The sequence below is a fragment of the Fusarium musae genome, chromosome 6 (genome assembly GCF_019915245.1).
Source record: "Fusarium musae strain F31 chromosome 6, whole genome shotgun sequence".
Lineage (NCBI taxonomy): Eukaryota > Fungi > Ascomycota > Sordariomycetes > Hypocreales > Nectriaceae > Fusarium > Fusarium musae.
In genome coordinates this window covers 2,593,742-2,613,493 of record NC_058392.1, presented here as the reverse complement: position 1 = coordinate 2,613,493, position 19,752 = coordinate 2,593,742, and the positions used below count along the sequence as shown (strand labels likewise).

At 49.9% G+C, this 19,752-nt stretch overlaps 5 protein-coding genes across 5 annotated transcripts; 3 read left to right on the top strand and 2 right to left on the bottom strand.

The window, feature by feature from the left end:
• Positions 1-188: 188 nt before the first annotated feature.
• Positions 189-1,241, bottom strand: MIC33 (putative mitochondrial 2-oxoglutarate/malate carrier protein; the record flags this gene model as incomplete). Its single annotated transcript, XM_044826273.1, has 2 exons — positions 189-237; positions 292-1,241. The coding sequence occupies 2 exons, from the start codon at positions 1,239-1,241 to the stop codon at positions 189-191; spliced, it is 999 nt and encodes a 332-aa protein (XP_044679190.1).
• A 5,908-nt stretch (positions 1,242-7,149) lies between these two features.
• Positions 7,150-8,659, top strand: J7337_008657 (uncharacterized protein; the record flags this gene model as incomplete). Its single annotated transcript, XM_044826272.1, has 2 exons — positions 7,150-7,335; positions 7,394-8,659. The coding sequence occupies 2 exons, from the start codon at positions 7,150-7,152 to the stop codon at positions 8,657-8,659; spliced, it is 1,452 nt and encodes a 483-aa protein (XP_044679189.1).
• A 63-nt stretch (positions 8,660-8,722) lies between these two features.
• Positions 8,723-10,231, bottom strand: J7337_008656 (uncharacterized protein; the record flags this gene model as incomplete). Its single annotated transcript, XM_044826271.1, has 2 exons — positions 8,723-10,101; positions 10,216-10,231. The coding sequence occupies 2 exons, from the start codon at positions 10,229-10,231 to the stop codon at positions 8,723-8,725; spliced, it is 1,395 nt and encodes a 464-aa protein (XP_044679188.1).
• Positions 10,232-11,489: 1,258 nt separating this feature from the next.
• J7337_008655 (uncharacterized protein) lies at positions 11,490-12,950 on the top strand (the record flags this gene model as incomplete). Its single annotated transcript, XM_044826270.1, has 3 exons — positions 11,490-11,620; positions 11,678-12,312; positions 12,370-12,950. The coding sequence occupies 3 exons, from the start codon at positions 11,490-11,492 to the stop codon at positions 12,948-12,950; spliced, it is 1,347 nt and encodes a 448-aa protein (XP_044679187.1).
• Positions 12,951-17,301: 4,351 nt separating this feature from the next.
• On the top strand, positions 17,302-19,548 carry J7337_008654 (uncharacterized protein; the record flags this gene model as incomplete). The annotated part of the gene is made up of 4 exons (XM_044826269.1): positions 17,302-17,372; positions 17,431-18,499; positions 18,550-18,816; positions 18,865-19,548. The coding sequence occupies 4 exons, from the start codon at positions 17,302-17,304 to the stop codon at positions 19,546-19,548; spliced, it is 2,091 nt and encodes a 696-aa protein (XP_044679186.1).
• Between the last annotated feature and the right edge of the window lie 204 nt (positions 19,549-19,752).

Here is a 19,752-nt window from a genome sequence, read left to right as displayed (position 1 = left end):
TCTTGTCGATGCTGCTTTGATGACAAAAATAAAGACCTAAAAGGTAGCAGCCATGGTATCCTTCAGCTCCTATCCATAAAATAATCCAATCCCATTCACAATGCCCCACGCCAGATAACGCCTTGGATGGTGTCGAATTCTATCCGCACAACCGTTCTCATTTCTCATTTGTCGAGTCGTTCGTTTGTTTATTTGGTGATCCAGCCAAGGTAATCAGCAACGATCAATGTCACCATACTACAAGTCAAGTCAGCGAATTATTCAACTATTTCAGGTATCAGAAGGACTTACGCGTGAGGAGCGATACGGACGTAGTATGTACCGAAACCACGGTAAAAGCGGCCGAGACCCTCTTGCTTAGCAACCTTGGAGAAGCAGTCCATCATGCTGCGGTAGGGCAGCTTGCCGTCAGGTCCCTTGGATTGCTTCTGGAGACGTGTCTTGACAAAGTCGAAGGGCAACGAGAAGAAGGAGGCGAAGAAACCAGCAATGGCGCTGGCAGTGAGAGTCTGGGTGCGGGCGGAGAGATCGGTGTTGTTCTTGAGCTGGACCTTGGCTTCACTGAAGAAAGCCAGCTGACCAAAGTTGAGAGCCATGGCTCGTGCGACTGTGGGAGCAGCACCGGCCCAGAGAGCACCGACACCTTCGCTCTTGGCGATGCTGGTGAGCGCATCAATGACAGACTTGTAGTTCTTTCGCTCAGCAAGGGGCTTGAGGCCGTCACTCTGCATTCGGATGAGGGCGAGATCGGCAGGGTTACCAATCATGGCAGCGATACCACCGGCAGTGAGACCAGCAGTTGCTCGTTCTGAGAAACCGACTGAGCGGCCATCAGCTTTGGCTCGGGCGGACAGGTTTCCCATGAGCGTGTCGAACATGCCCAAGCGGGCCGTGGTGTAGACGGCCTGGCGCAAAAGACCAGCCGAGAGACCAGTGTATAGGTCAAGGACTTTTCCACTGGCGATAATCTGTCGAGTGACGGAGAGGGGAGAAGGCTTAGGGCCAGAAGCAGTTCCCTCGCCAGCGAGTTGGATGCGGACCTTGACCATGTCGACAGGCTGGATGACGGTCGTGGCCACCATACCGCTGATACCGCCGTTGATGAAGGGAAGGGCGGCCCTCATGAGAGGAGTGTGAAGGATGTCATTGGCAATAGCGGCCGAGTCACCTCGAGCAGCTCCCAGCACATCGCTGGTCTTTGAGCGAGCTGATTCAGCTGCTTGCTTAAGTGACTGGCTCATGATGAATGGGTAAGGTGGATTCGGTTCGAGGAGAGATCGATCCAAGCCAAGACGAGTTCGATTCGAGTGAGTCGTCGTCTAAGAGGATAGGTAGGATGGGCTGCTTCTTGAGACTGGTCTGGTGTAAGTACAATTCAGACCCAAGATGCGGGCATGGCTGGGACTTTATAATATCATGGCCGCTATGGATGGATGTCACCACCAACTACAACCGACTATGGCCGTACACTCAAACCACAGCCATGATACATGATGGTCCAGGAACCGAAGACTTCCGGCGTTTGACCCGAGGCCGGTGGACTTGGACTTGGACTTGGGCTTGAACTTGGATGGAGGTGGATGCCCGGCCCTGGATGTCCTCTTGTGTGGGGGATATCGGGGCTTGTCTTGAGAGGTGTCTATGAGTGACATGGAGGGTGTGTGCAGAGGAGGAGGAGGAGTACGAACTGTAGCCGGGGGTAGATTCCCGCTGGGCCCCTCCCGCGGCACAGTGGATCTGCCCCCGCTATGGCCCGTGGATGTGTTTGGCTTTGGCTGGGCTGGGCTGGGCTGGGCTGGGCTGGGTCTGGATACAGGGCACGGCAGAGCAAAGACATCGGCACCAACAGAGGAGAGCTTACCAGAACAACAAGCAGAAAGAAATCGATATCCGAGGATTCGAGTCTTCCGGTTTGATTCCGCGTCTAATTGCCGCGAACAATTAGACGACGTTACAGACTGGAGATGGAGATGGAGACGAGCCCAGAGCGGGGACTGCTTACAACGGAGATTGAATGGCGAAACAAAGCTGACTGAGACGGCGACCCAACTTTGTTGACGGTTGAACAAAGAGGAAGAAATCGGAACTGTTAATGTTTGGAAACAAGACGGAGACTGTTGTTATGCAGGTCTCTCAACAATGGTTCAATACAGTAATAGCAAGCGAGGACAGAAAGAGGCTTTGCGATCTGCGTCACGTTCAGATGATGGATGAAGGAGGAGCAAGATGTGGGAGGGGAGGCAGAATTAAAGAACAAGAGAGGATGGGCTATTGATACCTCTTTCAGATAAAGGAAAGGAAAGGGAAGAGGGGGAATAGGTATCATTGCGTGTCTCCGAAGAGGGCCGACAACCGAGAGAAAGGCGAGAGAGAGGAAGCTCTACTGCTACATCAAAGGCAGCACGAGACCTGCCGTGATGTTGATCCAGCTTCAGCATCTACTGGCGCATGGATATGAACCACTGGCGACCCTCCACCAGTGGCCAGAGATGGAAGAGAAGGGCAGACGCCGAGCCACTCACCGAGGAACGTCACCATACCAAGGTTCAGTCCGGCGTCAAGCTTGGCCCAAAGTTGTAAGCTGTTGCACAGTGAGTGGTTGCTTTGTTGTTGACGCGTTCATCAGCTACTGTACGGGCTATCGGCTGCAACAGTACAACTAACACAGTAACTGACTGTTTGTCGTTGCTGTTGAAATGCGGGGTTGATGCTTCAGGACCTGTTTTGATAGAAGCGGATTAATGACATGATGATCAAGGTCTCGAGAGTTCTGTCGCCTAGTTAGTACAGTATGTAAATTAGTTAGTACTGCCCGCAAGTGAGTGACCTTGACAAAGGTTGGCCAATTCGAGTTGTAATTAACGTGACGCTGTTGGTGCCTCGGGATTGGCAACCCCTCATTCTTCAGTAACTGCAACCACCAAAGAGCTCTCACAGCATGGCACAGCATGGCACAGCCTAGACAGCACGGTATTGGAAACGGTTACTAGATTGACTGGCTGGGCCGCCTTCAATGCTTTACTTACAGCAATTCTCTTAAAGCCATGATGAGAATCAAACGTTTCCCATGTGGATTGACTTATTCTGCAGTCCTTATCCACTTCAATAGAGCTCCAACTCCAGCTGCAGAAGTATGTACTAACTAAGCTTAAGCTTTGGACTTGCTTACGCTTGAAAATGAGGGGCCGGGGGCTGGCCACGTCCAAAAGCAATTCATGTGCAAGTAAGTGGCTGCAGCTACAGCTACGGCAGCCGTGAAACAGTCCCGTCACAAGCTCACGAGCTCAATCCCCTCTCATCAAAAGCCAAGGCCTAAGCTCTCGTGTGAGGGCTTGTTGTTGGGCGGACGTGGAATGAATGGTTCAGCTTATGACGCAACCGACGGTAATAAACGGGAGCTATCTGATAGGTAGGCTAGAATAATGCTAGATTTTAGCTGTCTGTCAATCGATGCTTGTCAACCTTTGGCGTCTGAAAGTGGCATGATAGTAGGAGACATCAATTTAATGAGTATTTATGATAATGGAGTCTATGCGGCCTGTAAATAATAGACTCGAACTGCAGGTATCCAATCTGTCTGTCTGTCTGCAAATAAACGCTTGTACTGCCGCCGCTTCCATCGCGCCGCGCAATCCAGGACCGGCTTTCCATATACCAGAACTCAACTCCGGTTCCGGGCCGGGGTTAATATCAGATGCAAAGAAGTCGTCCCTCGAAAGCGAGGCGTTGAATGTGCTTCTTATTCTGATGCTGCATCTTGCATGTGCTAGCTACAGCATCTAATTTGCTTTTGTTGCCTACCAGAACCCGGATACATCCCAATCAGCAGGTAACAAGATGCTGTGTAAACACGATAATGATCCCAGTCTTCTTGTTGGTCAGTTGTGCAACGCAATAGTCAAGCCTCGCCAACAAAAGATACTGATGCTCAACAGAGCTGATCCATCAGCGCGGCTCGTGGTGGATACAGGCGTCAACACTGCCGATTGAAACTCCACAGGGCTACGGCTACAGAGAGTCTACTCAATGGACTCTCCATTACTATCGCTACAAAACGCTACCTGACCGGGCTCTGTTTTCTCATTGCTACTCCTCCAAGGTTCTACGCTCCGAGATATCAACATAATTGCCAGGCTACCTTTAAATTTCGCGTTGAAAGAAAGAAAAAAGCCTGTTCCATCATACCTAGAAACATCCAATTCTCAAACCTCACAGCTGCATACAGAACAGAGCTGTTTAATACCCGGCTAGTTAGTCTAGGCCCTATTTCCGTCCCACCCCCGGCCGTCATCAGGAACCAAGCAAGGGTTGTTGTCTCGAACTAGGACATTGAAGTCCTGACATGATGCAAGGATACCAAAGTTACGAACATTCTTGGCGCTTAGCTTGGCTAACTTAACTATTGTCTAATTAAAGCCGCAACTCTTACTCTGGTCTGTTCGTGTTCGATATCCTCGGTTATGGCGCGAAAAACTTCAGACCGACCGCGGGCTGTGTAAACACGTCACTTTTCCAGGAATCCGAGCAAGATTTCCGTCGTGGATGGCGTGGATATTGGCTCAATACTCTGTAGATCAAGCAAGGGTATTCACTCATCTAAGCCATGGCTCCTTAGTAGACTATGAGTTCATGTCGTGGCAGACTGATGTCGCATTTCACATGTGAACTGTCTTGACTCTCTCTCAACAACAGATAACCAAACCGTTCATAACGGCCCGTTTCTCACAAGCTGTGTAATGCAACGTGAAGAAGGCGCTCAACAACAGATACACCACACATCAGAAGTAACTACGGCTAGGGCGGTTAGGATGGGTCTTGGAACAAGAGCCTCAACTTGAGATATCCAATTAGTGGAGTCTCTGGAAATTCTAGGCGTGGTCGATCAAGGACAACACTCACTCATTGGATTCTTACAAGTCCGGCGTAGGTCCCGAGGAAGTATGTTCCGAGGAGGCACCAATTTTCGGAGTCGTCACTATTGTACCAGCCGATAAGCAGACCGCTAACACATGGATCCTTTAACTTCCATTACTTGTACCTCTACGGGTCCAAGTCTTATCAAAGCGGATGTCCAATTGCAAAACAGACATGTGAATTAGGTTGGGGTTTCAACAAGACTTGATAGTCTGGATCGTGTCTCCAAAATTGGAGTTGATGAGACATGGGAAATTTTCAGCCTGCAACCCCAACCCCCAAAGATTCAGCCCTAGCAACCTGAACCCCAAATTCTCGAGGTTCTTGCATATGACGAAGAGCAGGGAGTGCTTCATGGTGTCTCTGTTTTGATTTGCCTATAATCTACTCCGTAGATAGCTTTGGGGGGACTGGCACTGATGGTTGAGCTGTGATATCATGGGAGACTGTTTGGAGCATTTGGGGGTTCTGGTCTGCCCATCCTACATGCAAGATGCCATCTTGAGCCACAGCAGCCTCACCGTAAACCTCTCAAGGAGCACGTCATTAGACATGTAGAAAGTACCAAGACAGACATGATGCTGAGCCGTTAACCCCCCATCTTTGTCTTTTCTTGAAGACCTCATCATCTCAATCACTCCATGGCACAGCAAGAAACGGGTATCGACGCCTCGATAGAGTTGACTTGCATCTCCAACAGGGTTACTCCAACACTCCATCTTGAAGATGGTCCCCCGGAGGCGTCCGCGAAAATCACCCGGCTTTTACTATTTGTTGCCAGATTTTACTCCTCGCCAAGAATCGCACCTCGACGAAAAGAGACACCGTAAATGTCTGAGATTGTTATGGGCGGAAATGCAAATCTCGCAAGGTCGTATCCTCAGATAACATCATGGTTAGCGGTTGGCTACCTCACCCGGCTTTAGATGTGCGAGAAACACAGTCTATTCTCAGTGGCCTGCAGAATCACATTGTTAGTCTCTGCCTGTCCACATCCCGACTCTTTTCTTACGTCTAATCCATGTCTTGAAACCCCACGGCTGAGCTTGCAGAGGTTGCCAAGCTACGCTGAATTGTTCCTCAATCACCGGACTTCAAGTTGCGGAAGTGCATTTCTCTCCCCTGTCAGCGATCCATGTAGTTAGTCCCAGTCTAGATCCACAGGGCATCTCTCCAACGGCATCTCATTGATTTGATTGACGATGATGCTCGAGTTTGCAAACCTGTCTACGATAACTGGCCGGCAACTAACCGAGCCGAACGGACTGAACATAGAGCCCTTCGGATTGCGAGATGTAACAACGTGCACGCTCCGAATTGCCTCGTCATTACGCAACATGCCCATAAGAACAGGGTTTCGAGCGACATGGCATTACTTAATTCACACCCAAATTAATGCCTCTCTATTCAGGGTCCAATAGATAGTTCGTAGGCGGTAGCTAGGAGTTGAGGCGAAGCATTTTGTGTGGTATATCCGAGGTTATGGTGATAGTATAGTACCCAGTCAAGGCTTGGATCGCGCTTTTCAGATGGACATTACATACACCGCTTGGCAATTAACCAGCCACGTTGGTAGGTAAGATCAACAAGTTCTTTGAAACACCATAACCGAACAATACCGCGGGTATACCACCATTGACATCAAAACTGGATGACGTGGACGTGGTAGGATGAGAATATTATGATATCAAGAAGAGGATCATTATTGAATTAATTCGGCCCAAGTCCGAGGGAGCGGAAGATGGAACCCGAGCAAGACTCAAAGCTGTCTGAGACTCAAATAGGATATATTGTGAAAGGTTAGGTTAGTATGCTGGCTTGGCCGCAGAATCTAGGTAATATTCCTTTCAGATCACTTATACATAGGGAGAGCGTTGTTGTGTAGGTTCCTAGGTAGTGCTGCTTAGACCAACCCATCCTGTCATCAAGAACAGTTATAGACTTCTATCAAGCTTCTTTTATATGCACAATCCGATACTAGCTCCATCAAAGTTATAATAGAACGGATAATTAATGATCGGTGCCGCATCCCCCACATACAAATCGATCCAATGTCGAGATCCCCACCATCGCTAGGTGCGCAAATTCGCACTGTATTACAGCCACAAACTATGGCGCCCCTGCACAGTAATCGCCTTATCTCTCGCACTAATGGAAGTTTCGTTGCGGCTCCGATATAGAACTTTTTTGCGACACTGCGGAAGCGGTTTTCCAACAACATAAAAAGGCCAGACAATGCCAAAACGAAAGCGCGGGGAGCCCAATCTTGGGGACAAGCTTGAGAAGCACTGTAATGATGTCTCAAAGGCACTCAAGGCTGCAAAGGGCCTAGAGCGCCAGCGATATAGTAAGCGACTTCATGAAGATGGAGTTGAGTCTGATAAGAAGGAAAGATTGGAACGGGAGGTGACGGTCTTGAAGGTGAGTCTGCACGAGGCCCGGTTCCTCAATCAATATTCTCCTAACCAGAATGGCATAGTCTCTTGACCTTCATCAAACCGCGCGCGCTCACCTCTACTCGTCGATCCTCAAAGTCAAAGACCTTGCTGCATCTACCAACCTCCCCGAAGAGATTCGCACCGGCGTTCCCAAACCCGAGCTTACCCCCGAAGAACAGGCTGCGCTACACAATGTTACCAGTGCACTATATAATCGTGAACTCGTCAAACAGGCAATCACTCGCGCCATCACCACCTTCTGCCAAGCCCTCGATGTCCCTCTACCCGGAAAAGCGAAACGCGTACGAAAGTCCAAGAAGGAAGAGAAAGAGGAACAACCGTCCGATAGGATAGAAGAGGATCCCAAGGCTGAGGCTATACCTGCTATGGAAGATGTGCGAGCGTCAATTGAAAAGGAGGACGATGTTGAAGAGGAAGAATCGGAATTCCAGGGATTCTCAGATCATGACGATCCTGTTCAGGAACCTGAAGAGCTTGACAGTGAAGATGAAGCGCAGGAAGAGAAATCCATGTCCAAGTATGATCACTTGCTAGGCGGCTCCTCCGATTCCGATTCCGAAGACGATTTCGACGATGAGAAATTCGAGCGCTTCAAGGGCAAAGAGAAGGTCAATCTGGACGACATATCCGTTTCTGGCTCAGATGCCGCACCAGAGCTCGGTTCCGAATCAGAAGAAGAAGAAGAAGAAGAAGAAGAAGAAGAAGAAGAAGAAGAAGAAGAAGAAGAAGAAGAAGAAGAAGAAGAAGAAGAAGAAGAACTCTCTGTATCAGCTTCGCCCTCGCCACCTCCAGCCAAGAAGAAGAAGAGCAAGGACAAGGCAACGGCATCCGCTCGTCCTCGTGAATCGACCTTCCTACCCACACTCATGGGTGGTTACATCTCAGGTTCTGAGTCCGCTTCCGACGTAGATGTTGCCCCAGCAAAGAAACGTCGCGGCCAACGAGCCCGCCAGGCAATTTGGGAGAAGAAATTCGGTAACAAGGCCAAGCACTTACAAAAGCCTGCGTGGGAAACACAACGCGGACGCGATTCTGGATGGGATGGTAAGCGTGGTGCTGTAGAGCCTGGAGATGGTCCACGAACACCCTGGAAGAAGGGCATTCGCAATCCTCTTGCGGCCAGACAAGACGGTAGTGCGCGATCGGAGACCAAGCCTGAGGTGAAGAGGCCGCCTCCGAAGAAGGATGATGAAGGACCGTTGCATCCTAGCTGGGCAGCCAGGAAGCAAGCGAAGGATGCAGAGAAGACAGCGGCATTTGCGGGATCCAAGATTACATTTGACTAGGCGTACTCTATATATAGCAATACCAGGAGTAATAAAAGTCTGTTCAACAGAAGATATCCTTTGTCATGTCTCGGAGGTCGTTCTAGCATGCACATACACCGGCAAACCACCCTCCATCGGTAGAGTCAGACTACTCTTGCTCACTCTCTCACCTTCAAAAGCAGGTCTGAAGTCAAACAGAGGTAACAACCTCGCCAATGTCTGTACAGCAACCAACTCTGCCATTTTCTTCCCTAGACATACTCGAGGTCCACCATTGAAGACAGGAAACTCGGCTGCTGAACGCTGCATGACTGTCACATCACCCGATGGGGACGTAGTTAGCCATCGCTCTGGGCGAAACTCATCTGCATCAGGGCCCCAAGTTGTGTGAGAACGGCCCATTGCCCAAGCACACCATAATACGACAGCACCTTTTGGGAGGAATGTTCCATCGGGAAGGATTGTTTCTTGCTGAGCTTGTTTGATTTCGAAGGGGATGGGAGGTCGAAGGCGGAGGGTTTCATAGAAGACTGCTAGGACGTAGGGGAGTCGTGCCGGAGTAAGAAGTTCAGGGTCGTCCTCAGGGTGATCTTGATCGCTGACTTCATCTCGTAGGTCTTGGATCGATTGGCATAACTTGTTGGTCACTTCTGGGTGCTTCATGAGCAAATATAGCGTCCACGTAAGTGCCTGAGCAACAGTATCTCTCCCTGCCGAGAGATAATTCAGTGCAGCATCTGCTACAAGGTCGTCGTCACCAATTGCATCCAGCAAAGACTGAATGAGACTTCCTGGCGCATCGGACTGAGTCTTTCCCTCCATTCCCTTGCGATCAGCAACTGCGCTCTGGACGATCCGATGCCCATAGGCCTTGACAGTTCTGATTGAACGTCGCATTCGAGTTCCAAAGAACATTTCTGTCGCAAACCATAGTGGGTTCTGGAACCTTTCAGCTGTAGCCCCTGAAGCATGCTCAAAAGCGACGGTAAAATCATCGTCAGCGTGCATCTCCATGTTGTATGCCATTCGTCCCATCAGCTGCGTCGTCACTTCGTGGACCACGGCCTGTAAGTCCACTACATCTCTCCCAGCTTCTTTGCCCTCGAGAACATGAATGGCTTGTTCTAGGTACTCTGGTAATCGGTCACTCGTCAGAGTCTTCAGAGCAGCTGTTGAGAGAAACCGTAGACCAGCCTTGCGCTGCAGGCGCCAGAACTCGCCGTCCACGTTGATGATGCCATGACCGAACAAGTCCCAAGATCGCTGTTTGAAGAAATCTCCCTTTTCAAAGATTCCCTCATGGCGGAAAATGAACTCTAGGTTCTGAGGGCTGTTGATAATGACACCTGGTGGTAGAGTAGGAACAGTGATATGGAGAGTTTCGTAGCCATACAGACGCTCACAGCGGTGGAACCAGGAAAAGAGACGCTGGCGAGGCTGAAGGAATATGATGCCATTCCCTACCAGCGGTAGTGAGTTTGGAGGTTTTCTGGTTGATTGTTAGTGAGGTACCTATTTGTAGCGAAGTGGCATGATGGGTGAGCATAGGGTATGTGAATTGAGTGAATACCAACCTGAGAGGTTTGCCATTGCGCGTGGGCTTTGGTGATTTCTTTCCTAATAAATATAGGAATAAAAGGAGTGTTACTGATAGAACAATAGGCTGTCCCAAGACGAAGCTGAGATAATGCATTGCCGCCTTGACTGCGACTATGAGTTGCAAGGTCGAAGTTGTCTCAGTCCACACGCGGTATCATGATGTAACCTTGAACCCACAATCAACCACAAACAGTGAAGCTGAGTATGACATTTATTAGAGAATATGTCTTGGTGATCTTTTTATCAAAATTTCCCGTTGGATTTTGTAAACATTGACATTTGGACGTATTCGCATGCAGTGTAAGCAAAAGAGGGCGGCTGTGTTTTCGCTCCCTCGTATTCGTCACGAGAAATGCGATGGACGACCTAACCTAACCAATATGTATGTTCAAGATATGCTAATGCTTTCACAGTCGGAACGTGATTCTGCCCGTCGGTCCAATTTACGTACACGTCAACCGAGGCATGACGTTTACTCAGAGAAGCATGAACCAACGAGGTTTCAGCGTTTGTTTCATCTACCTACACGATGATAGAAGTCATCTCAGGCAATCACTCGTTAACTACTAGCTACCACTTTTCTCTGTCTTGAGAAACAGTCAACGCTTATAAATATCGACGTAGCCCAGAAAAGACAAGTGAGAACCTTGGGAAATTATCACTTGAACAGAAGAAGCAGCTCATACCGTTCAGTGACTCTCCGTTCACTCGGCATATCCTCAATGTCCCCTTCGCTTGAGTAACCCCTCCAAACCATATTTGAGACATTACTGTGACATCCAATCCAAGGAGGTACCTACCTTGGCTGCATTTTGGTGTCACAGCTGCATAAACAAATTCCTCTTCCCACAACAACTTGCTTGTTTTGTCCTCTATTATTCTCTCCTCTCACTATCATCATCGTCATTACCATTTTTCGCATAACTCCCCAATTATTTATCCAACCCCTGCATCTGAAGCTGCAGCTCCCCTAGCCCTGGCATCAAGATAGCGTCATCGATTAAGCTCACGCGGCCAAACGAGATAACAGATATTGGCGATTGAACACGTCGACGACATTCAATTCCTCTGTAGCGACATCAATTGAATGTGCCCGATATCAACCTTCCATTCAAGCACACCAAATTAGCCGTTGTATCGCTCAGGCGCTTTTCTGCAGCTCATTTATCCCATTCCCCTCCACCTCACAAAGTGTTGGGGATATAAGCGCCAGCCACCTTTCACGACAGATAGCTTCATCAGATCAGTCATGTCAGCTCCAAGCACATTTGGAGAGCTGGGTCTCTCCATCATCGGAATCAGCGCCGAATATCCACCATATTCCCTAGATTATACCTGCCTCAACACCCTTAGTGACAAGTTCTATCCAGATACACCTTCGTGAGTCCCACCACCACCACCGACATGCCTCCCTCGATGGCTAATAGGTTGTGATAGTATGCAAAAGGTCCTCGGAATCAACAGATATACCGGAATTGACACACGGTCGTCCATTGGAACACCCGACCATCCAGCTGTTAACAAGAAAGATGCGCCCTCAATAGCAGAGCTCCACACTCTGTTCCTCTCTGATGGCGTTCCTCTCGCGATCCGAGCCGCTCGAAAGGCCATTGACGAGGCCAAGATTGACAAGAGATTGATTACCCACATTGTCTCCACAACATGTACAGATAGTGCAAACCCAGGCTTCGACCACTTTGTCGCAAAAGGTCTGGGCATATCGCATGGTGTAGAGAAGGTCTTGCTTCATGGTGTTGGTTGCAGCGGCGGACTGGCAACTCTCCGAACAGCCGCGAACCTGGCTCTTGGTCATAAAGCACGCGGTCTGCCCGCGCGCGTTCTGTGTGTAGCACTTGAGGTCAGCACCACTATGGTACGCAGTGAGCTAGATAGCATCAACGAGCTGCAGCAGACAAGAATAGGCGCGTGCCTCTTTTCGGACTGTGGTAGTGCCGCTGTATTGAGCAACGGTATCGGTGAACCCTCTGAACCGGTATATGACCTCCTCGGCTGGGACCACAGGACCATACCAGATACTGAGGATGACTTGGGGTTTGATGTTGACCCAGTCGGTAAGCTTCAATGTCTTCGTAGTGCTTCATTCAAGACTGAAACTGACAGAATGATAGGCTGGAAAGTTGTCCTCACACCTCGTGTCCCCAAGCTCACTGCCGCCTCAATTGGCCCAGCCTTCAACGACCTCAAGGCATCTCTGCCCCAACTCCCTCCAGACTATCAGAAAGCAGCCGACTTCGACTGGGCGATGCACCCTGGTGGCGCTACCATCCTGTCCGGCGCTGAGAGAGCCATGGATATCACACCGGAACACCAACGGGCAAGTTACGACACATATATCAATCATGGCAACTCAAGTTCAGCTACCATCTTCAGTGTCATGGATCGCCTACGTTCGAAAGATATGGATGCCATGGCGCCTGACGGACGCGTACGTGACTATGTCGTTGGTTGTGCTTTCGGTCCTGGCATCACAGTTGAGATGTGCATGTTGAAGCGGAATATGTCTTATGGCGCCGGCTTGCCTGGCCTACAAACTCCACCAGAAACACCGGCTGAAACGGAGACGGAGCCGAGTGAAATCGGGGATGGAGATGGAGAGTGGGGCCGCGAGTCGAGCGGAGATCCGGCCGAGTCGCCGGATCAGTATGCGTTGTTTGTGGCCGACTCGTTGGAGCATCTAGATCTAGATTAGCATGGAGTTGTGGCACAAGGTTCATCATGATCCAATTCGAGGGCATTAGTTGACAGTAGTTATTAGAAGGAGGTAACAAGAGAGTAGAGGTAATGAAATTATGTACACTTGTACGTACAGTCTGTCACCAGGGGGTGTTCGTATATCGTGACCCCCAATTCGCTTTCGGTTACACATATAATTATTAAGTGCGAATAGCTCGAACCATAATTACTATGGTACCATTCGTCACGACCTCGTTTCGAGCAGGTCCTGGCGATTGTGGCGGTCTGAGAAATACACCGGAAATTTTCTCCTATTGTGCTACCTGCAAGATCGTCTGCAAGTAAGTGTCTAGCAGAGACGACACCAAGGGGGTCAGTCAATTTTGTCTCTTCCGAATATAAAGAAAGCCGTTGCCAAGCCTCAGCCTTTACCGAATACATTGCCGGTTTGAGTGAGCGGTCCGTTCTTGTTCCTGCATGATGGATGAATGTGAAGCGCGCCCTGTTAAATCAACCAACGCGTGGTGTGTTGATCAAATCAGGAATGACGATCGGCGAACTCGTCAACATATCCATATAATTATCCTCGCTGCCCATTGTGTATTTGTTTGTTCAGTGACTGGACAGTCTCGACTGATGGGTGTTTACCCGGCGGAGCAATGTTGTCTGCTCATTGGCCCTGATACGCCTAACTGCAGAAGAAATTGGACTTTCATCAACGAATTCGCCTGATGACTCTTAATGCTTGTCCCGCCCTGACTTTGACGCCAACCGCGGTAGTATAGACTGGGGTCAAGAAGCGTTAGTTGCATGTAAGGGGAAAAGAAAGAGGGGTCCTATCCCAGAGGACGTTACTCTGTAGAAAGGCGTAGATGACAGAACAGACCGACGCGTCAAAGACTAATGAGAAGGCCCCTAGAATGGCTTTCTAATCAAAGATAATCACCAGCCAAAGAGCTGACCCCGGTCACTTGAAGTCGAGATGCCGGACTGAACTTGGGCTGATAAGATTTTTTTTCTTTGACACATGAGCGCTCAGATTCAGATAACGAGCCACTCTGACGTAGCGAAGAGAACCCAAGCGCATCGCCCTGGAGGCTGAGATATAGTTCAACGAAGGGGCATCATCTTTTTCGAAGTTCACGCTCTGCGTACCGAGGCTAGTGGAGCTCCGGTACAAGATATGCTCATGTACCGGTACTAGGCAGGGGGTGTTTCTCCAGCATTTTGATCTGATCATAAGAGCCTTGTCGCTTAGTTTAATCCTTTCCCGAAATCCGAGACTGACAAAAGCGCCGCCAGTTCTGACACTGAACGCTATGCCATGTGGTCGGTTAAAGATCAGCACATATTTGAGGTGGCATCCGCGAGAAACAGCCTCGAAGTGGATTAGCTGCCGCCAAGATGTCAACGCACGAGGATGAACAAGGAACTTGCCGCGCCAACTTAGGTACAGCGCTTGAGCAATGACGACTCACCAAGTGGATTCTGCCCCGTATTTTCTTTCAGCTTGGACTTACCAACAAAGTGGGCGAAACGATCCTCAACCTCGTGGCATCGACAAGGCTAAAGACTTCCGAGTCCTGATCTTTGAAACATGCTTCCAGTACGTATGTATGTATGCTGTAAGGATGCATGGGACCCTCAGGAGACAAAAAGCTTGACTAGACAGGGACATCCCAAGGGTTCCAAGTCATTTTGACAGCCACCAGCTGACGAAACAATGGTGAGTCCAATCGGAAGGGATTCAACGACGAGGGCGTCCCGAAACAGGAACTCGTCTCGATATGAAGCACCCTGTGGCTTGCAGATTTCACGGAGGCCCCACCCACACTAGCATGGTAGTTAATGAAGTTTCCCGCAGATAGTCGATGAAGGTACACCCAGTACTATGTAGTATCTACATGATATGAGCTCGATTTGCGGTCGTATGAGAGGTGAAGCACGTATCGGGGGTTTAAGCTCTTGCGCACGGCGCGCAAGACGGGGGTTGCTGACCCGACCGTGGGGAAGAGGCTTGAGCCCAAATTCGAGAACCGAAGCTTTATACTTGTGGCTGTCGATAGGTAGCTCTAGAAGCCATGAAAAAGAAACCTTGGTTCATAAGCTGCAAGTTCTGACTCAGGATCTAGGATGGCCAAGAGAAGGTGCTAATATCTCTCCATCCTTGAAACTTTTGTGATGCGTGCCATGGCCCAGAAGAGTATTCTGAGCGTAAGGCGTGGGACGTGTGCGATACCGGACGGTTCGGATCAGGGCCACGCTACATAGGCCTAGCTGACGTCTGGTCAGGGCCTTGTCAGTTAACTAGGTAGGGTGGGTTGTATGCCCCTTGAGTAACTCGACGGCGTGCAGGTGAGGAGTCTCCGCCAAGAGGGCATCCAAACTGTGACTATGAAGCTAGGCGTGCGGCGTGATAAGAGGACGATGTCCAAAGGAAGCTAGAGCGGTGGTCAATCTCCACAGGTAAGGCAGAGAGCAAGGGAGGTGAGCGCTGTGTAGAGTTCGCCGTTGAGTATTCAACAGCCGGTATAGTTGTTTAAGTTGAGCAAGATCCCCGTCAACGATCGTGCTAAAGAAGTATCGCATGCCACGACGAAAGAAGAATCGCCAATAAAAGAGAGATCGAAGAGCTGTTATCGAGAACCGTACTCAACATCTTCTGGCTGTCCCGGGAGATTCGACAATTGTTCGCAGTCATTATCATATTGGGTTGTTATTGCGGCCGTCACCTTTCAGCTGTATGCATCCCGAGACGATATCAACGCCGATATTCTCACAACAGACACTCAATCGTCACTGAGGAATCTGCAACGACAGGCAAGCAAAAGAGCACAGGACTCTTAGATCTAGAGCATCGGCCTCATTGGGATTGTTGCCCAATCGAAATTACCCAGTGGACGGGACGCAATTTGATTAGGTTTCGGCTCCGACACTCTGGGTCAGTCCATGCGGATCCGACAGTTCTAGGAGGGACGCTTCTGGTTGGGTCCGGTCAGAATTCCCTTTCCCGGCATTGCTCTTTCTTGGCGTTGCGCGCACGGGAGAGCATAGGCAACGGTTCAGTTTTTCAGGTGATTACTGAAGAAAAGCAAGGCTGGAGGGCTATTATCACGTCTTCGGTGTGGGGAATGCCGAAGGGGAGATGGAGATGGGGATGGAGATGGGGATGGAGATGGAGATGGATGGAGGTGTTATTCAGCGGCAACAAGCGACTGAAGCCGATGATTTCCACGGGGGCAGGACCGTGCATTCCGCTCCTATCACTTCAGAATATCCGGGTCACGTGGGCATGCCTCTAGGCCACAATCACCATGCTCACTCTCATCCTGGGCCTGGCAACCAGAGCATACCCGGCACCTGGCGTTGGCGTAGGCGCAGTTCTCAGCGCCCGGGCCCCGTTACTCATACTGGTACTGGTACCGGTACCGACCTAGTGGCCCCCGACCATGACCCAACTGGAAGTCCAGTGATAATACCTTTTACGCATGCACAATTCGCGTCACCCCTAGCAGTTCGCGCTCACAATCACCCTCATCATCACATTCACCCTCAATCGCAGCCAAACTCACCCTACACTCACCCTCACGCTCTTCATCACCATCAGATATTACCCTCTCATCAATCGCTCTCTCACTCTCACCTCTCCGACGACTCCGCCACTGTCGATGGCCATTTCGGCACAATGGAGCAGATCGAGACACAAGCAAGCGACCTTCGGTTCCTTGCTCAAGTTCCTGTATTGAATCCAACCTCGAGCCCGTCTCTCGGCCCCGGCTCCGGCGCCGGACGAGGCGGGACTCCAGCCCGTACCCCCGGGAGCGCCGTAGGAGCCTCTACGGGTGCTCCCATTGCTTACGATAATCATGCCAGTCCAAGTTCCGCCTCTGTCGGCGACAATTCCGCTCAAGGTGCAAGCGCGTCCAATGCCAATAAGAGGAAGTCGACAGACGATGGTCAAGGCAACGGAGCAAAGCAAACAAGAAGTAAAAGAAACAGAGTGAGTTCTGACAATCTCGTTACATCTACTATCAACCCCCGGACCATGATCATATGAGATCACATGAGACAAGGATGAGATGAGGTGAGGCATCTTTGATGGACAGGGACGCACTTGGTCGCGACCAAAGAGGGGTTCATCCTGGAGATGGCTACACAAGACTGCACGATACTCGCCTATCGAGTCCTTCGAGTCCTCGGACGTCAAACATCTCGGCCTCCTTGTTGCACAACATAAACGAACCCAGACGGCTGGGTCGGCACTCCGAACCCACTCCTGTTTCAGCCCTTTGATCCCGCTCATTCACACGCCACTCCCCGGGTCACTATACTTGAAGATCACTTAGGCTAACGTTGCATTCTTCACAATGACAGTACATATCAATAGCTTGGTCAGTATGCTTCTGCCAAAGAATGGGTTCATCTTCGCTGCGGCCGCGTAGCATAACACCGCATTATCTTGGCTCCTAACAAGTGCATATGCTAACAATACATAGCAATGAATGCAAGAGACGAAAAATAAAATGTAATGGCGAAACTCCCTGCCAACGATGCGGCAACCTCAACTTGGCCTGTCTATATGCCCCGAACTGCTGCTCCGGCAACTTTAAGGAATCCGACGAGTTCAAGCAGGTCACCTCACAACTAGGCCGCCTTCAAGAAGAAGTCGGCTGGCTACACCAAACCGTTAAGGCCCTTCAATCCGAACCTGCCCGATATTCCTCACTTGGTGACCGGACAATGACCCACGGCCACGGGACGCCGGCAGTCGCCCCTTCACCTTCTCATAGTTCTACTTCACTTAACCGTCAGGATAGTTCGAAATATGGTTCTTTCAGGGGCCCAACAAGTATGGCCTTCAGTCTCGACGTTGCCAATAATACGATCAACAACATGGGCTACAAAGGCATATCAGACGAGGAAAATTCACACCTAAACGATGGCATGGGCCCTATGTCGACACGGCCAAGAGATCCCCTCCACGAATTCGACAAGGACGAAATGATTCGCCTGTGTCGTCTGCATGAGGAAGAGATCGGTATCATGTACCCAGTGCTCAACATTCAAACCGTGATATCCCATGCCAAAAACATGGCCACATTTCTTGAAACCCTACGACAACAAAGCCCCAGAGAACTTGTCAACGATGACAAGACTCTACAGCTAAAGATCATCATGTGCTGTGCTCTAGTGGTAGAAGAGCATGGGCATAGTGATAAAGCCATTCGCCTGTTTGAGAGCATGGAAACGGTGCTCAACCGGAAACTCATGGCTGAGGCTGCGGATGTTGCAACCCTACCAATCCTGGCTCTTGTTGCCGGGTATAGATTTCTCTCCAACGATGAAGTTTTGGCTTGGCGAGTCATGGGTCACGTCGCACGATTATGTCTAGAGCTTGGCATTCATCAAAGAACAGGCCTGATGAGGATTCAGGATGAAGAAGAACGTAAGAATGCTCTCGTCAGCTTTTGGTCGGCATATGTGCTGGATAGGCGATGGGCTTTCGCAACTGGGCTACCTTTTGTCGTTCAAGATGAAGAAATCGATTCAGAGCTGCCATTTCCAGTGAGTGTTTGATGAACTCAGAGTCCTTGTCTTGGCTAACGAATTTTAAGGAGGAATACCCTTATCTTGTGGCCATGATCACCTATTCTCGGATAGGTGCAAAAGTGTGGCGACAAGTGGCTCATTTTGGACCGGTTCTAGCACGCGATTTACGCTCAGGGGAACTGGAGAATGTCGACCAGGAGTTGTTGCAGTGGTATGAACAGATTCCCGAAGAGGTCAAGGTTCGTAACTGGGATAAGGAGAAGCATATAACGTCGACTCCGTCCTATAATTTGCAACGCCTACGAATCTGGACATATTTACGCCTGAATCAAGTAAGTGTTGTGCTTAAGACTCAGTCGATATAAGCTAACAATACGCAGATGCGGATCTGGCTTTACACCCCTGTTTTGCATAGCGCCACAAGCATCATGGCGCATCCCACGCAGTCAGAACGTGTAGTTGACATCGCCAAAGACACTATCCGATACCTTAGCCACTTGAATAACACAACCAACTTATACAGACGTGTGCAGGTTTTCTACCACCAATTCCTCACATCTGCGATTGCGGTCGTCTTCCTCGCGTCCGTTCACGCCCCGGTCCGCTTCAGCGCTTCCTGCCGTGAGGAGTTTTATATGGCCCTCGAGCTGGTAAAGGATTTATCCGCCAAGAGCTGGGCATCCCAGCGACTTTGGCGCACAATTCGATCACTCAAAGACGTGGCACCGCGATTTGGACTCAATGCTGAGGACGACCCCCAGTCAACAGCAGCGTTGGGGATGATAGGGCTTGCTCGAGGCCATATGGAACAACAGCCGTTCCGCAAGCCATCTATTCCTGGTCAGCAATCACAAGCTGCAACCCCAGACTCGATGGCACAGAACGGATCACGAATTCAAGCCGAGATGTCACGAATGTTCGAGGGCTATGTAGGGTTGAATGGATTCCAATACAACGATAATGAGGGACAACAAGGGTCGAATGCTGAGGTTTCTGAAGCGTCCAATGGCGGCATGTTTGGAGTTGATGGTACTGTCTTTCCTCAGTTCAAGGAGATGTACTAGCCAACCATGCTTAGCAAGGTATTTTGTATATTGCTAGTCTTTAGATATGATATCCCCTCCTGTACACTGACTTCCAGATAGTCTTGGATATATCTGACGGCGTAATATGGCGCTCAAAATGGAGATACGAATGGAGTTAGTAATATACTATTTGATGATGAAGATTGGATGTTCTGTGTTCAGGCACTTGAATCGTTTGTTGTG